Source organism: Eretmochelys imbricata, chromosome 9 (assembly GCF_965152235.1).
Source record: "Eretmochelys imbricata isolate rEreImb1 chromosome 9, rEreImb1.hap1, whole genome shotgun sequence".
NCBI lineage: Eukaryota > Metazoa > Chordata > Testudines > Cheloniidae > Eretmochelys > Eretmochelys imbricata.
In genome coordinates, this window is record NC_135580.1 from 56,169,968 (window position 1) to 56,187,908 (window position 17,941).

The 17,941-nt window shown below is 48.9% G+C and overlaps 1 protein-coding gene across 17 annotated transcripts in view; it reads left to right on the forward strand.

Annotated features, from left to right (window-relative positions):
• KIF1A (kinesin family member 1A) overlaps nt 1-17,941 on the forward strand; it is a 183,542-nt gene that overhangs the window by 62,761 nt on the left and 102,840 nt on the right. For 11 of the 17 annotated variants that reach the window (XM_077825920.1, XM_077825930.1, XM_077825931.1 and 8 more), the window contains 3 exons: nt 6,041-6,174; nt 10,230-10,309; nt 14,030-14,105. In XM_077825920.1, the coding sequence (XP_077682046.1) occupies nt 6,041-6,174; nt 10,230-10,309; nt 14,030-14,105 (290 nt within the window). Of the gene's footprint in view, nt 1-5,962; nt 6,175-10,229; nt 10,310-14,029; nt 14,106-17,941 lie in introns of all 17 variants that reach the window. The other 6 variants (XM_077825919.1, XM_077825924.1, XM_077825925.1 and 3 more) reach the window with 1 other exon arrangement.

Sequence of the window (17,941 nt, forward strand, 5' to 3'; positions counted from 1 at the left end):
TGTTACTGGCTACCAACTGGACATAGAGCCGTTGCTCGCTACCCATTGAGCCCGATGATCTAGCCAGCTTTCTGTCCCCCTTATAGTCCATACATCCAATCCATACTTTTTTAACTTGCTTGCTTGCTGTCAACAGCTTTGCTAAAGGCAACATATATCACGTCCACCGTTTTCCCCATATCCACAGAGCCAGTTATCTCATCCTAGAAGGCAATCAGGTTGGTGAGGCATGACTTGCCCTTGGTGAGTCCATGTTGACTGTTCCTGATCACCTTCCTCTCCTCCAAGTGCTTCAAAATGGATTCCTTGAGGATCTGATCCATGATTTTTCCAGGGACTGAGGTGAGGCTGACCAGTCTGTAGTTCCCTGGATTCTCTTTCTTCTCTTTTTTAAAGATGGGCACTATATTTGCCTTTTTCCAATCGTCAGGGACCTCCCTCAATCGCCACGAATTTTCAAAGATAGTGGCCAATGGCTCTGCAATCACATCAGCCAACTTTCTCAGCACCCTCGGTTGCATTAGATCTGTCCCCATGGACCTGTGCATGTCCAGCTTTTCTAAATAGCCCTTAACCTGTTCTTTCACCAGTGAGGGCTGCTCACCTCCTCTCTATTCTGTGTTGCCCAGTGCAGCAGTCTGGAAGCTGATCTTGCCTGTGAAGGCCAAGGCAAAAAAAAAAAAAAGCATTGAGTACTTCAGCTTTTTCCACATCATTTGTCACTAGGTTGCCTCCTCCATTCAGTAAGGGTCCCACACTTTCTCTGACCTTTTTCTTGTTGCAAACATACCTGTAGAAACCCTCCTTGTTACCCTTCACATCCCTTGCTAGCTGCAACTCCAATTGTGCTTTAGCCTTCCTAATTACACCGCTGCATGCTTGACTAGTATTTTTATACTCCTCCCTACTCATCTGTTCAAGTGTCCACTTCTTGTAAGCTTCCCTTTTGTGTTTAAGCTCACCAAAGATTTCTCTGTTAAACCAAGCTGGTCGCCTGCCATATTTGCTATTCTTTCTGCATATTGGGATGGTTTGTTCCTGCACCCTCAGTGAGGCTTCTTTAAAGTACATCCAGCTCTCCTGGACTCTTTTCCCCCTCATATTAGTCTCCCAGAGGATCCTGCCCATCAGTTCCCTGAGGGAATCAAAGTCTGCTTTTCTGAAGTCCAGGGTCCGTATTCTGCTGCTCTCCTTTCTTCCTTTTGGCTGGATCTGAACTCGACCATTTCATGGTCACTGCTGCCCAGATTGCCACCCACTTCTAGTTCCCCTACCAATTCTTCCCTGTTTGTGAGGAGAAGGTCAAGAGGAGCACAGCCCCTAGTTGATTCCTTTAGCACTTGCACCAGGAAGTTGTCCCCACTCTCCAGAAACTTTCTGGATTGTCTGTGCACTGTTGTTGTGCTCTCCCAGCAGATGTCAGGGTAATTGAAGTCCCCCATGAGAACCAGGGCCTATGATCTGTAAACTTCTGTTAGATGTCTGAAGAAAGCCTTGTCTACCACATCCACCTGGTCTGGTGGTCTATAGCAGACGCCCACCACGACACCACCCTTGTTGCTCTCGCCTCTAAACTTAACCCAAAGACTCTCAACAGGCTTTTCCCCAGTTTCATACTGGAGCTCTGAGCAGTCATAATGCTCTCTTACATACAGTACAATTCCTCCACCTTTTCTTCCACATTTTTATATCCGTGCAGGGCTCTACTGATCAGCGCCTTTATCTCCCTCCCAGCGCCTCCTGCCCGCCGTGGATCAGTTGTTTAGCGGTGTGCAAGAGGCCTTGGGAGGGGGAGGAGCGAGGGCAGGGTGCGCTCGACGGATGGGGTGGAGCGGGGTGGGGTGGGGGTTTAGGGGAAGGGATGGAGTGGGGGCATGGCCTGGGGCAGAGCAGGGGTTGAGCACCCCCTGGGAAGGGACAAAGTCGGTGCCTGTGGACCCGAGGGCTACTAACAAATGCCTCCAGGGTGGCTGCCCTCTTCGTAAGCCGCATGTGTGTGTCTGCGCCGTCTCCATGGGGTGTATGAGTTCCAGCATGCCACCTGGCGGTTGGAGATTTACCATAGTGCAGAGGGAGGAGAGCCATGAGTATCCTGGGCAAAAAAATGAGGAAAAATCAGTAAAATCTGGGCCTCCAACATGTTGTGGTTTTAAGGGGACCCCTCATGGCCTGCCAGGCACTGGGCTACTGCCTTTAGCCCCTCACAGAGTCCTCCTTGTGCACATAATCTGAAAGGCCGGATTCTAAGTGCCCTGCAGATGGGGGGAGTGCATTGGGCCATCCTGCCCTCCCTGATGCCCTCCACAACTACAGCCTGGCTGCCACGGGGTGAGTGTAAGGGGGCAAGGCCTGGCCAGCACCTCCCGGCCCACAAGGGAGTGTCTGATTGGAACAGGGCTGCGGCTACCATCCTGCCCTTGGCACCCCGGAAAGTTCAGACCAGGGGCAGCAGAGGCGAAGGTGCAGCAAAAGCCCAAAGCAACTTTGTGAAGCAGTCACATCATGAAGCAGATGGGGTTTTAATGGAGAGGGAACTGGTTGGCTGTGCCGTGTTCTAGCCAGTCCCCTGAACAGGTTGGCAGCAGAGCAGATGTCAGGACCAGCCTCCAAACATCAGCGAAGACCAGCAGCCTCTGCACACTTGCAGATAGTGACTCCTCAGAGAAGCCCCCACAGCCAGCTCGGCATGCCCCACGTCAGTCACTCCAGGCCTGGCTTCTAGAGATGCAGAGCACCCACAGCCTCAGCTGGGGTCAAACTCAGCACCTCTGACAATGAGACCTCGCAGCTTCAGCAAACTACGTGCACTGTACTGCTGACCCCATACCTGCCTACAGCCAGTCCTGAAAAGGTCTGGCGGTGCTTTCAGTTGGTTTTTGGCCCGCCCTCTTCCTCAGGCATTTCACCGGACCACTGGTGTCTAGTATATCTGAGCAGTTTTTAAACTATCAGCACAGTAATTCCTTCCCTGCTTTCAGTGACCCCAGACAATGCCAGATCTCCAACATTGCAGAGCTGCCTTTCTTACAGCTCACCTGAGCAGGCCCCATCTCTCTCTCCATCACTATATTGGTTCTGGGGCCTGGATCCATGGCAGCCATTGCTATGCACCACCAGAAGTAAAGAGACTTTGGAGGCTTCCATGAGAACTCCCCTAGAAGTCCAAGTGTTGGGCCAAATGCAGGCAGGTGTATGCACTAACCCCACCCGCAGACTCAACACCAGGCCATTATCAGAAACAATTGTAGTCACTAACATTAACCTCATCCTAACACACACATGAAAGGGGATCACGTATCAATGCTGATGTGGCGTTAAAATACCAGTGTTCAGACAAACAGTGCAGCTGCAGTGTGAATGGCCCCACGAGACAATTTTTGTGTCAGCCCTCGTCATTTTCCAGTTTGCAAATTGTCCATGAAATGGCCAGGATTCCTAAAAATTTGGTTGTTGTTATGCATCATAGTTGGACGGGTAAATTATATGAACGTACATCCGCCTACAGGCTAAACAGGCCAACTGTCCCCGGTTCTCTTGTCAGTAGGGCCCTACCAAATTCACGGCCGTGAAAAACGTGTCACAGACTGTGAAATCTGGTCTCCCCCAATGAAATCTAGTCTTTTGTGTGCTTTTACCCTATACTATACAGATTTCACGGGGGAGACCAGCATCTCTCAAATTGCAGGTCCTGAGCCAAAAGAGGGTTTCAGGGGGGGTTGCAAGGTTATTTGGGGGAGGGGGAGTCACGGTATTGCCACCCTTACTCCTGAGCTGCCTTCATTGCTGGGTGGCCAGAGAGAGGCGGCTGTTGTCCGGGTGACCAGCTCTGAAGGCAGTGCCCCCCCAGCAGCAGTGTGGAAGTAATGGTGGCAATACCATCTGATGCCATTCTTACTTCTGCTCTGCTCCCTTCAGAGCTGGGCTGCCAGAGAGTGGTGGCAGCTGACTGAAGGCCCAACTCTGCAGGCAGCAGCGGAGAAATAAAGGTGGCAATACCATGCCGTGCCATCCTTACTTCTGCGCTGCTGCTGGTGGCAGCTCTGCCTTCAGAGCTGGGATCCCAGCCAGCAGCTGCTGCTCTCCAGCCGCCCAGCTCTGAAGGCAGCGCCGCCACCAGCAGCAGCGCAGAAATAAAGGTAGCAGTACTGCAAACCTCGCTACAACTCCTTTTTGGGTCAGGACCCCTACAATTACAACACCATGAAATTTCAGATTTAAATAGCTGAAATCATGAAATTTATGATTTTTAAAATCCTTTGACCATGAAATTGATCAAAATGGACGATGAATTTGGTAGGGTGGGAGGGATAGCTCAGTGGTTTGAGCATTGGCCTGCTAAATCCAGGGTTGTGAATTCAATCCTTGAGGGGGCCATTTAGGGATCTGGGGCAAAAATTGGGGATTGATCCTGCTTTGAGCAGGGGGTTGGACTAGATGACCTCCTGAGGTCCCTTTCAACCCTGATATTCTATGATTCTACTTATCAGCACTCAGTGTGACGAATTCCATTTGATTGGGCTCTGGTCATGGACTCTATAAAGATTAGATCATCCAATCAGAGAATAAAGAGGAGCAGTGACAGAAAAAATCTTTAGGGTGTTGCATGTCTCAGAGAGAGTGGAGGGAGCAGGAGAAGTGCAAGATTGGGACATTTTCAGACTTTAAAGGCCTTTTCCCATTTTCTTTTGCACAAGAAAGAGCATTTGGCTCAGATTTAGAAATAGCTGTGGTCCTGCCTGGCTGAGGGCTGTCTAGCAGACTGACATTTCCTTTTGTCACAATAACACCAAGTGATTGTTGCTTCTTGGCTCCCCCATATCTCCCTGGTGATGGCTGTCTCCATGTCAGCAGCTCTTTGGCCCCCCACTAACACTGTGCCATTGTGGCTGGTGCTACGTGTAGTGATTCCATAGGGAAGTTGTCCCGAGGTACTGTCACCCCGCCACCATTCAGCCTCAGTCTCTGACTGCACAGCAGGCACCTTACTCCATGTTCTGAGGCTGGATCACATGCACCAGGACCCCAGGCAACTTTCCGTTACTCCTACTTCTCCAGCCCCTCACTGAGTGATGATCACTCCATTTGGTTGGCTTTGTCACTCCCTTAGGCTCCCCCTGCTGCCTCCCACCAGCCTCCCGCTCAAAGACATAAACCTGTTAGACATGGGGCAGCTGTGCGAGCTCCCCCCGTGTGAATCACTGCATGCGTTCCTGGATTCCAATATTTGGACTAATGCTCAAGGGAATAAAACACCAGTCACTTAAATATTCTTGGGGAAATGAACACAAACCAGCCCAGCCATGGGAAGATTGAGTCATGGGTCAGGTTTTGAGAAGAGCCATCATCACTGTGATAATATCTTTGGATTTTGGTAGCTCCTAGGAGCCTCAGTCATGGACCAGGACCCTGTGGTATTAGGCATTGTACAAATACTTAACAAAAAGCTAGGCCCTGCCCCCAAGAGCTCACTGGGACCAGATCCAGCAGTTCCCATTGTGACACTCACAGCCAGATTTTCACAAGAGAGCAGCACCCAGTGCCCTAGGCTCTTCTGAACATCAAACCATATTGGGGCCAAAATGGCAACTGGGCTCTTCTGCCCATTTAGCCATTAGCCAACCCAATCATGAGTAAACTTTCCTGCCCTCTGCCTGGCTCTCTGTCTGACAAGCCAGGGGACATAATGGGGGATGGTGGTGTGGGCGAAGAACCATGTAGCAACACTTAGGGTGGCTGTTCTGGATGTGGTGTGAATGCTCCTTCTGGTGTAGAGATGGTGTGAGTGCCTCTAGCCCTGTTGCTGGCACATGACGCTGTGCGTATTTCTGTGTTTTAATTTCTAGCTTTCTGCTCACCGCATCATGTCACTTTTTCCCAACTGCCTTTCTTTTCTCTATCTTCCTTTTCCTTCTTCCTGTCCACGTGTCCATCCCTCCCTCTTTCCCCCTTCCCTGCCCCATAGACATGACCGACTTTGAGAACAATAATGGTAACCGTAGCCTGGCAGAACTGAGTCAACGCCCTGACAATCTCTCCACAGTGACCAATGCCTTAGTGGGGATGAGCCCGTCCTCCTCGCTTTCAGCCTTGTCCAGCCGAGCTGCCTCCGTCTCTAGCCTCCATGAACGCATCATGTTTGCTCCGGGCAGTGAAGAGGCCATAGAGAGGCTGAAGGTAAGAGCCTGAGGATGCTGACATCATGCTTTACTGAGATTGGGGGAAGATGAAACACACTTGATCTGGCAACAGATCCATTTTATATTCCCATGGTGGCATTTGAACCTGCGGATAGCGACTGTAACAGCCCAGGCTCTGCGATTATTATTTGTGCGCCTCCTAGATTATCTGCAGCCTCCTGCTTCTTACAAAGTAATGAAATCAAATGAAGACAGCAGGTACTTTGACAAGGATACTTTGTGGAGTCCAGGCCCCCAAGATGACCTTCTAGAGATTTCCCCACAGGTTTAGAAAGCCTCCAGAAGCTCAATTCTTCAAGTGCTTGCACATGCCATTCCAAGTTAGGTGTGTGCACACTTTGAGCATCACTGTTGGAATTTTTTTCCTAGTGGTATCTGTTGGGCCGGCTCTGGTGCCCCGTGATGCTGTGCTCTCAGAGTGCCAGTATAAGGGGCCATGCTGAGCCCGCGTTCCTCAGTTCCTTCTTACTGCCCGTAACTGCTGTTGGAACTCCCCTCTTTGCCTTGGCAAAGTTTTTCATAGTGGTTTTTTGCTTAACTTTTATTGTAAATAGTTGTTAGTTAAGTAGTTTTTAGTAAGTCTAGTATAGAAATTGGGACACCTCTCCTTGTCTGGAGAGGTGTTCCTCCTTCTGGGTGCCGGGGCATGCCTTAGTCTCCAGGGTTTACACCTGGCTCCACCTGTGGGAAGCCTATGCCCAACAGCAACCCTCTCTTGAGCTGTCTTAAGTGTTTGGGATTGTGAGAAGGATACAGAAAAGATCGTTGCCAAATTTGTTGTGAGTTTAAGCCCACACACAAGAAGTCTGGGCAGCAAGACTGAAAGTCCTCCTGATGGAGGCAGTATTGAGACCCACCTCGGAGCTGGGATCTCACTCGGCATGAGCACATCATCTTCAGAGCGCAGTGCACCTCCCACTGCTAGGAGCTCTCAGCATTGCTCCTCATCACCAGTGCCCAAGAAGAAGCATTGCGGGCATGGTGAGAAGAGCTGTTCTTCCGCACCAAAGGGAGACAGAAGGGCAGACAGGTCAAGAGCTGCGGACATGGATAGGGCGAGACCCGCACCGCACTGCTCCCCCGTTTCTGGCACCGCAGCAGCCACTGACACTGTCACTTGCGCCAGCACCACAAACCCTCAGGAGGTCATCCAACCCCCTGCACAAAGCAAGGCTGATCCCCAATTTTTTGCCCCAGATGCCTAAATGGCCCCCTCAAGGTTTGAACTCACAACCCTGGGTTTAGCAGGCCAATGCTCAAACCACTGAGCTATCCCTCCCCCACTGCCTTGGTCCCCATGCTCCTTCTCCTCTTCAAAAATCAGACTCTGGTTCTGGCTCCTCACCTCGCCGCCATGGCCAAGGCCACATTCACCACCCATCAGCATTGTCGGGAGCTCCGGGAGCCATGATGCCCTAGAACACTTGGCCCCTGGGCTCCAGCACTGGTACAGTGGCCTTTTTGGGCGGTTTGGCCTGGGTCAAGGCACCAGCTGTAGGCATTCCAACTCTGTCTACTCTGAGAGTAGGATGCCACTGGTACTGCGTGATGACACACTGCCACCTATCACTGGTATCAATAGTAGGACTGGCCTGAGCACTGCGCTTGGCACCAAATCTGGAGCACATCCCAGTACCAAAGCCAGTACTGAGGCTGGTATTGATCAGCACGAGCAGGCTTCCCAAGGGGAGGATATAGTGGAGGCTATGGCAGTGCATGCCTTCTCTTCGTCTTCACCTGATGATAAACTAATGGAGAAGGGGACATCCCTGCTTCAGGATGACCTGAGGGCCCCCCAGGACTCATTAATCGGGTGGCATCCAATCTGGGCCTGCAGGCAGAAGTTGTCAAGGAGCCTTCTGACAGCTTCTTGGACAATTTGTCAGCAGCGACTTGTGCAAAGGTTGCTCTATTCCTATATGAGGCCATTATGGGACCTATTAAGACGCTCTGACAGAACCCAGCTTCCTTCCCTCCTACTGCCAAAAGGACAGAGTGGAAGTACTTTGTGCTAGCCAAGGGTTGTGAGTTTTTATTTTCTCACCCCGCACCCCCAGATCACTCATTGTGGCGGCTGCCAAGAAGAGGGACTGTCAGGGCCAGCCAGGGTCCGCACTGAAGATGAAGAAGCCCCTGAAGCTCAACCTACTGGGCAGGAAAGCCAACTCCACTGGGGTGGAGGGTAAGAAGGGCTTCAACTTCGCATAGCGAACCAGCAGGCAGTGCTGGGCCACTATGACTTTAAACGAGTGGGAAGCAACGAACAAGTCCAAAGACAGACTTCTCCGTGACAGCCAGCAGGAGTTCTCCACCCTTGTGGAGGAGGGCAAGATGGGAGCCTCTCTGCAGGCAGCCCTGGATGCCATGGACTCTGCAGCTACATCTATGGCCACGGCAGTTACCATGCACAGGAGCTCATGGTTACAGGCACCAGAGTGCCCACAGGAAGTACACCAGACCTTGCAAGACCTGCTTTTTGAGGGGCCCTCGCTTTTTTCAGAGCAAACTGATGCCAGACTGCATACCCTAAAAGATTGTAGGGCAACTCTGAAGTCCCTGGGCCTGCATTCTCCAGCACAACCCAGGAGACCATATAGGCTGCAGCATTATGGGGATTTCTATGCCCAGCTAGCCAGGCATGATCAGCAGAGAAAGAGGAATAAGGGCCACCCACCATCCTCGCTCTCGGAGTGGTCAGTAAGAAGAAACTGAGGGATGCGGACTTGGCAGAGCTCAGCAGGGCCCCTTGTACCAATGCTGTGAACGTTTGGCACCAGGGGGCACTGGAACCAGCTCGATGGATACCACTAGGGGAAAAAATTTTGACAGCGATGCTCAGGGCACGCACACACCTAACTCAGAATGGACATGTGCAACCCATCTCAAAGAACAACAGTCACAAAAAGGTTAGTAACCATCTTTTGAGGCCAAACATTTCAAAAGCAACCCAGGATTTTCAGTGCCCAATTTTGAACACCTTAAAGAGTGAAATTCGAATTTAGAGATTTTCAGAGGGAGGGTGCTTAAAGTTGTCTAAAAATCAGGGTTCTCTAAAGCATTGCAACTCAAAATTGAGGCACCCTGTAGCAGGGCAGTGACTCACCAGCATGGCACCTCCTGCTGGTCATCCAGGGAATTAGCTTTTCCAGCCTCTGGAGCACCCTCTGTAGGCCAATGTCCCGCTGGCCCCATGTCCCTCCCAGACCCTGGTGCCCCTTTACCTTGGGTGCTGCCCCCAAGCAGTACCTCCACAGATCTGGGTCTCCCCTCCCCAGGGAACCCCCAAACCTCTATCCCCACCTCACCTCAATCTATGGCTACTGCCAGTCAGCATCTAGCCCCCATTCACTGCGGCAGACTGCAGTATACAAGCCATTCATCGTTGGCAAAAGGGGGTTTGGCCTGCAGCCTCTGCAACCCCAGTACCTAGTTTGGCCTTGCACAGAGCCTGCAGTCTGGGGAGTTGCTAGCTGGGAGCTCCCCAGCTCCTCTCACCTTTCCCCAGCCCTGCTCTGTTGCCTGCACCCATGGCTCCCAGGCAGCTAGGTCCTTCTCCCTCAGAAGCTGGAGGGAGAGTGTCTAGCTCCTGGCTCATAGCCCTTTTATCAGGGCCAGCTGAGGTCTGATTGGGGTGTGGCCCAGCAGAGCCATCAGGCTGCAGTTTGGGCCCAGTTCTGCCCAGCTCTGAATGGCAGGTCTGAGGGTCATCTGCTTTCCTAACATGTTGTCTTCAAATACTGTGACTGGTGTAAGGGTTTGTTGAAAAACCTCTTACCCTGCCTTTTCCCTGAGGGATGCTTTACATTGAAACCAGCCTGGAACTGGGATTCACATTCTGCAGCCAGGAGACAGAGCTGTCTCATTTGTGTCCATTATACAAGATCATTGTGTGGTGTGACTGAGTAAATGCCGCTATGACTGTGACCTCTGTAGAACAGAGGTTCTGGAGCAAAGCCTAAAAGAGCATTTGTAGTTCTGTTACCAAAGGTGACAGCAGTCACAAAATACTAACATTTAAACTCTGCTTGCCAGGAAACAGAGAAGATCATCGCTGAGCTGAACGAGACCTGGGAAGAAAAGTTGCGGAGGACAGAAGCAATCCGCATGGAGAGGTGAGTGTACAGCAGCGATGTTTGTAGGACTTATTCACTCAGTGCCCAGTTCACTTTATGCCACCTTTGTGCCTCCCCTCTGTGGGGGCTGGCTGGGGTCAGTTCATCTGCCTGTGCTGGTTGTAGCAGCATCAGCAGCCAGGAAGAGCCAGGATAGTAAGAGCATTGGGTCGTGCCCCAGTTTCGTCAATAGCATGGCTGGCACTCCTCCTCTACCAGTGACTCCTGTAGGGGGCTTTGCATAGAGCCAGGTATGCTGACACGACACATGCCTGTGATGTGTTCGGTCAGAGACCCCCCTTGGGACTGTCAGCTGACATGCTGAGATTACCTCTGAGCCCATTTTCCCTGCCAGTTTGGGACTCCAGAACCCTGCCTTGTTAAGCCAGGTACGCTAGCTTGCTGCAACACAGACCCAGGTCTGGTCCACACCCCCAAAGCTGCAGGCTTTAACCAAAAACTGCTCAGCAGGTCACCTATCTCCAGCACCCAGACACCCAGTTCCCAATGGGATCCAAACCCCAAATAAATCCATTTTATTCTGTATGAAGCTTATACAGGGTAAACCCATGAATTGTCCACCCTCTATAACACTCATAGAATCATAGAATCATAGCATATTAAGGTTGGAAGGGACCTCAGGAGGTCATCTACTCCGACCCCCTGCTCAAAGCAGGATCAATCCCCAACTAAATCATCCCAGCCAGGGCTTTGTCAAGCCTGACCTTAAAAATATCTAAGGAAGGAGATTCCACCACCTCCCTAGGTAACTCATTCCAGTGTTTCACCACCCTCCTAGTGAAAAAGTTTTCCCTAATATCTAACCTAAACTTCCCCCACTGCAACTTGAGACCATTAGTCCTTGTTCTGTCATCAGCTACCATTGAGAACAGTCTAGATCCATCCTCTTTGGAACCCCCTTTCAGGTAGTTGAAAGCAGCTATCAAATCCCCCCTCATTCTTCTCTTCCACAGACTAAACAATCCCAGTTCCCTCAGCCTCTCCTCATAAGTCATGTGTTCCAGTCCCCTAATCATTTTTGTTGCCCTCCGCTGGACTCTTTCCAGTTTTTCCACATCCTTCTTGTAGTGTGGGGCCCAAAACTGGACACAGTACTCCAGATGAGGCCCCACCAATGTCGAATAGAGGGGAATGATCATGTCCCTCGATCTGCTGGCAATGCCCCTACATATACATCCCAAAATGCTATTGGCCTTCTTGGCAACAAGGGCACACTGTTGACTCATATCCAGCTTCTTGTCCACTGTAACCCCTAGGTCCTTTTCTGCAGAACTGTTGCCGAGCCATTCAGTCCCTAGTCTGTAGCGGTGCATGGGATTCTTCCGTCCTAAGTGCAGGACTTTGCACTTGTCCTTGTTGAACCTCATCAGATTTCTTTTGGCCCAATCGTCTAATTTGTCTAGGTCCCTCTGTATCCTATCCCTACCCTCCAGCGTATGTACCTCTCCTCCCAGTTTAGTGTCATCTGCAAACTTGCTGAGGGTGCAATCCACACCATCCTCCAGATCATTAATGAAGATATTGAACAAAACCGGCCCAAGGACTGACCCTTGGGGCACTCCACTTGATACCGGCTGCCAACTAGACATGGAGCTATTGATCACTACTCATTGAGCCCGACAATCTAGCCAACTTTCTATCCACCTTAGAGTCCATTCATCCAGCCCATAGTTCTTTAACTTACTGGCCAGAATACTGTGGGAGACCGTGTCAAAAGCTTTGCTAAAGTCAAGGAACAACTCGTCCACCGCTTTCCCCTCATCCACAGAGCCAGTTATCTCGACATAGAAGGCAATTAGATTAGTCAGGCATGACTTGCCCTTGGTGAATCCATGCTGACTGTTCCTGATCACTTTCCTCTCCTCTAAGTGCTTCAGAATTGATTCCTTGATGACCTGCTCCATGATTTTTCCAGGGACTGAGGTGAGGCTGACTGGCCTATAGTTCCCAGAATCCTCCTTCTTCCCTTTTTTAAAGAGATAGAGAGATATGCACAGCTGTTTGCTCCCACAGGTATTAATCACTTACTCTGGCTTAATTAATAAGCAAAAGTTTTCACCTAAGATGTCTGCTGAAACTAACAAGGACTGTACCGGGGAAAGGATTGGACCCAGACTAGGAAGCAGTCTAGTCTTTGAAAGAAGCTTACTGGAACATCTCTGAGGGTGAGATTTTACCTGTAATCAATAAAATCAATTAAGTATAAAAAGTAGGATTTAAGTGATTTCAAGAAATGATAAAACAAAGTAAGTCTCCAAGCAAAATAAAGCAAAAACACGCAAGTCTAAGCCTAATACATTAAGAGACTGATTATGGGGAAAATCTCACCCTCAGAGATGTTCCAATAAGCTTCTTTCACAGAATAGACTCCTTCCTAGTCTGGGCCCAATCCTTTCCCCGGTACAGTCCTTGTTAGTTTCTGTAGACATCTTAGGTGAAAACTAGGGTTTTTTTCATGACTGGCAGCCCCTTTTGTTCTGTTCGCCCCCTTTTATAACTTTGGCACAAGGCGGGAATATTTTGTCTCTCTGGGTCCCCACCCCTCCTTCTAAATGGAAAAGCACCGGGTTTAAGATGGATTCCAGTATCAGGTGACATGTTCACATGTCCTGTGAGACCCTCGCCTCCATTCTTCCAGGGCGGGCCCACATGCACTCAGGAAGGTTTGCAAGTAAACATACCACTTACAACCAATTGTCCTAGTCAATGGGAGCCATCAAGCTTCCAAACCACCATTAATGGCCCACACTTTGCATAATTACAGTAGGACCTCAGAGTTATACTTCATATTCCTAGTTTCAGATACCAGAATGATACATTCATACAAATAGGATGAACACACTCAGTAGATTATAAGCTTTGTAATTATATCTTCCAAGAGATCTTTTGCATAAAGCATATTCCAGTTACATTATATTCACACTAACAAGCATATTTCCATAAAACATTATGGAGTGCATTGTCACAATGCCCATAGCCCCTTTTCCGGAGGCAGTCAGAGGTGAGGGGACAGGTGCATTTTAGAAATGAATGAGATGAGAGAGAGAGAAGATAATGTCTCCGTACAACCATTTCAATACAGTGATCAGCCCTCCAAAAGGAAGAGGTGGATGGTCTTGTTGGTAAGGCACCAAATCAGTCTACAAGCTTTCTTCATGACCTCCTATAAAACATTTAATCTCTCTCTGCCTTGATTTCCCTCATCTGTAACACGGAGCTAATAGTACTATCCTGCTTCACAGCTGAGTCTTACTTCATTAACATTTATAAGACACTTTGAGATCCTCAAATAGCTGGCACTAGCTAAATATTATAAATGGAATGTCTGCCTTAATTTAGAGGGCTTCAAGGAAATGGAATTACTGAAATCATTAATATTCTTTATTGATATAATTGTTTAATTGAACTCTCATGATGGGGGTCATTTTCCTAAGCACTGTACAAATATCTAACAAAGCCCATAGCTAGTCTGTGTAAACATATGTTCCTCTCATGGTTACCTTCCTCCATCTTTGCCCTCCTCCTTCCACTTGATTCGCCTTGTTTCCAATTGAACCGTGAGCGCTTTGAGGCAGGGTCTGTGTCTGTGCAGCCCTTAGCGGGATCCTGATCTCAGTTGGTTTCTCTAGGGGCTGCTCTGATGCAAAAAACTAACAACACAGGTTGTTTTGACAGACTTTTGCTTTTGCTGTTGCTCAGGGAAGCTTTGCTGGCAGAAATGGGCGTGGCCATGAGAGAAGATGGAGGCACGCTGGGTGTTTTCTCTCCAAAAAAGGTAGGTGGGATTTCTTTAATCTCTTCCATCAGACCAATCAGATCCTTCTAAAAATATACCTACTGCCCGGAAGCAGCACTTGGAAAATACCTCCCTGCTAAATTCCTATTAGTCCAACTCATTTCTGATTAGCACCGAGACATGTGAACTGACCCGTCTAGCTCAGTGGGTATTGACTTTGAAACATAAAAATGATGCTTTAAACATCAACCCTGTTCACTGTTTCACTGCTGATTGTTTTAATAGAAACATCCAGCTAATTTTCCCTTCCCTTTCCCAGATTGTGTTATAGTTCTTTTGGCATCCAGCCATTAAGGCCATGAGACAGTGTGCCTCAGTTTCCCCATTCACACACAGCAAACCAGGTTTTTTATGGTTTCTCTGCTGTGATAAGCTTTAAATCCGTTTACAGGTATTAATTGAAAAGTAGCATTATCATAAGTTTTAACATCCGTGTCAAAATTCTTATCCCCAAAACTTAACATTAATACCAAAATTTTTATCTCAGATGTGCGTTTCTAAGTGTCTTTATGATAGCACGTCCTCTGTTCAGATAGTGTAGTTTGAGGTTAGTTTGTTCATTACCCATAGTGTCCTTTGACTCTGTCCCATGTAATCAGTCACTGGCTTTTCCTTCCCTCCAGTGTTCCCCTCTGTGTGGGCTCTTAATTTAATCATGTTTCTTGAATTTTGGTGCCTAGGGTCTGGCAAGATAGGTGTTCAGGGGGATCCTGCACATTGTCTGGCCCTTTGGGGAGCCGTCTCCCAACCCCAGGACTGTAGATATGCAGAAAATCCAGCTCCTCTTTTGGGGTTACCCTCTGTTTCCCCCCTCCCTGCAGCACTGAGTCCCTCCCTGCCCCCTAGAGGGCTTTGATCTGTGCTCTCTGGGCTAGGTGTGTTTACCCTTTGATCAGATTCACTTTTTCCCAGCAGCTTTCCCATAACTGCTCTCTGTCTCATCAGCCTGGGGGAAAACACCTCTTTCTCTGTCAGTTGGATCATTCGCATTCTGGCAAACTACCACCTGGCAATTTTCTGGTCCCAACTCCTCTGTTATCACACACACTGGAGCTGCATCTTGATTTAGAGACACAGTTACTTTCCAAAAACTTATCAGAAATAGCATCCTGAAAAACTGGGATCTGGATTGGGGTACCTTCCACCACCCCTTTCTGTGAGACGTCAGCTGTGTGACTGCTCCCCTCCAGGAGGTCAGTTACACAGTTGCTTCTCAAAACCTGGGTCACAGGTGGAGTGACTGGGTGCACAGATGCTGACCCAGCCATCCTCCTAATGTCCTGGGCATCCTGCCCCAAGTGACTAGTGAAGAGACATTCCTGTACCCCCACTATTCCTTTCCCAGTTTTCTCCTCTGGGCCCCCTCCTAAGACACATTTCTCTGTGCCCCTAGGAAGGGTTCTGTCTCTTGTTCAGCTGCAGAACTCTGCCAGCTAACAACTGGGACAGTTTCCTTAATCCCTGACAACACCTCTCCTGCCCCTGTGCTTGAGGGCATGTTGCCTTCTGCTGGAAAGGAGCTAGTCTCAGCCCCTCCCATACTTGGAAGGACACTGCCTCCCATACTTGGAAGTCACAGGATTCCTCACCAACCTCGGTGGTTTCTTGGATTCCCTGCCCCTTCTCTGGGCTCTCCTCTGGGACACATTTCTCTATGCTCCCTAGAGCGGGTTTGTCTCTGGTTCAGCTGCGACCTGCTGGCAGCTAGCAACTTGGACTGCTCTCTCCATGGCAGGCATTATACTCCCATCCCTTCCTGATGTGGTGTTGCCTCCAGCTGCGGTGCAGGAGTTGGTCTCAACCACCCTCCCACCTGGAAGGGTGTGGCTTCTCCCTGCTGCAGAAGAATCAAGGAGACTCTCTCCCATTCTCTCAGCAGTTCCTGAGACCTTACCCTTTCCTTCGGGGATCTCAGCATAAAACTCCCTCCTGCGGCAGGCAAATACTTTAACCTGAGCTACACGGAAAAAATCATTACCAAGGAGCAGGTTGACTAGGAGGTGTTCTATTACCCCCACAGTCAAAACACTTTCCAAACCTTCCCAAACCACATGGTAATCAAGGAATATGCTTTCGTCCACCCCCACAATCTCTGCCATTTGGCCAGGTAGCACACTAGCCTTTAGGACCACACTCTGCTTAACCAGAGAGATCTGGGCCCCTGTATCCCTCTACCCCAAGTACTCCTTGCCATTCATTTGGACAGCCTTAATATGCTCGATATCTGGTTCTGCAGAGGCTAACCTCACAAAACCAATATGATAGATTTCAATTGCTTGGGGGAGTTTCTGTGTTGAGGACAGCAGAACTAACATGAGCTATTGGTTGCCTGCTTCCTCTTAGCACAGGATGCGTATTCCTCAGGTGATCAGTGGAATTACACTGATAGCACCTTTTGGGCTCTTCTGCTTTCACAGGAGATTTGGAATGAGGGTTGGAGGAATGTTTTGGGGTAGGAGAATGTTTAGACTCCCAACCCCCTTCTCTCTTCCCAGGGGCAAAATGGGATCCTCCCTTCCCACCAGTTTTAACCCCCCTTTTCTGTGGCCTGCCCTCAGTTGATGCCTGATGCTGTTAGAAGGCATCAGCTAAAAAAGCCACAGACTTTACATCTTTGTCCCATAGACACTGCTTTACATCAGCCTTACATATGCTTAGGAAATGCTCCTGAACAAGAAGATCAACATTCCCTCAAAACTTACCACCTCTTTACCCCTCACCCATTTTCCCAACAAATCTTTCATTTTGTTTACATATTTCCCATTATTCATGCCAATATCCCTCTTAAGATTCCTAAATGTAACTCTATATGTTTCAGGGGTAATCTGAAAACTTCGCAAAACAGTATCTTCAAATTTACAATAGTCTAAAGCATCTTCAATAGGCATTCCATTGAATTAAGATTCAACTTGATAAGTTTATGGAGGAGAAGGTATGATGGGATAACATGATTTTGGCAATTAATTGATCTTTAACTATTCATGGTAAATAGGCCCAATGGCCTGTGATGGAATGTTAGATGGGGTGGGATCTGAGTTACTACAGAGAATTCTTTCCTGGGTATCTGGCTGATGAATCTTGCCCAGCCAGATTGCCATATTTGGGGTCGGGAAGGAATTTTCCTCCAGGGCAGATTGGAAGAGGCCCTGGGGGGTTTTCACCTTCCTCTGCAGCATGGGGCACAGATTACTTGCTGGAGGATTCTCTTCACCTTGAAGTCTTTAAACCATGAGTTGAGGACTTCAGTAGCTCAGACAAAGGTGAGAGGTTTATTGCAGGAGTGGGTGAGTGAGATTCGGTGGCCTGCATTGTGCAGGAGGTCAGACTAGATGATCATAATGGTCCCTTCTGACCTTAATATCTATAAATATATGAATACATTTCAAGCTTTTCCATTTAATTTTGCAGTTAGGATAGGAACTCTCTTATCATCAGGACAGAAGTGTTCCCATTTGTGGATTTTTGGAGTGGTGGGAGTCATTGGGATCGGAGGGTTCTAGTTCTGCTTCTCTAGCAGGTCCAGTTGGTGTTTTCACTCTCTTTCTCTTTTTTCTCTCTCTCTCTGTTTTTCTTCCACGGCCCTTCTGTGTGCAGCCTCCTCCCTGGCTGCCTCTGTCTCCATAGTTTCCCTGGTCGCAGCTGCTTCTTTGAGCCTCATTTCTGCCTGCCACATATGACACTTGTGGTCCTTTTCCTTCTCTGCAGCTTCCAGTCTGGCCAGCTCTACTTTTTGTAGCTGCCTTATTGGTAGTCATTTTTCTGCTTTCTTGTGCTTATTTCCCGCATCCAAAATAAACAAACAGAAAATAACAAAA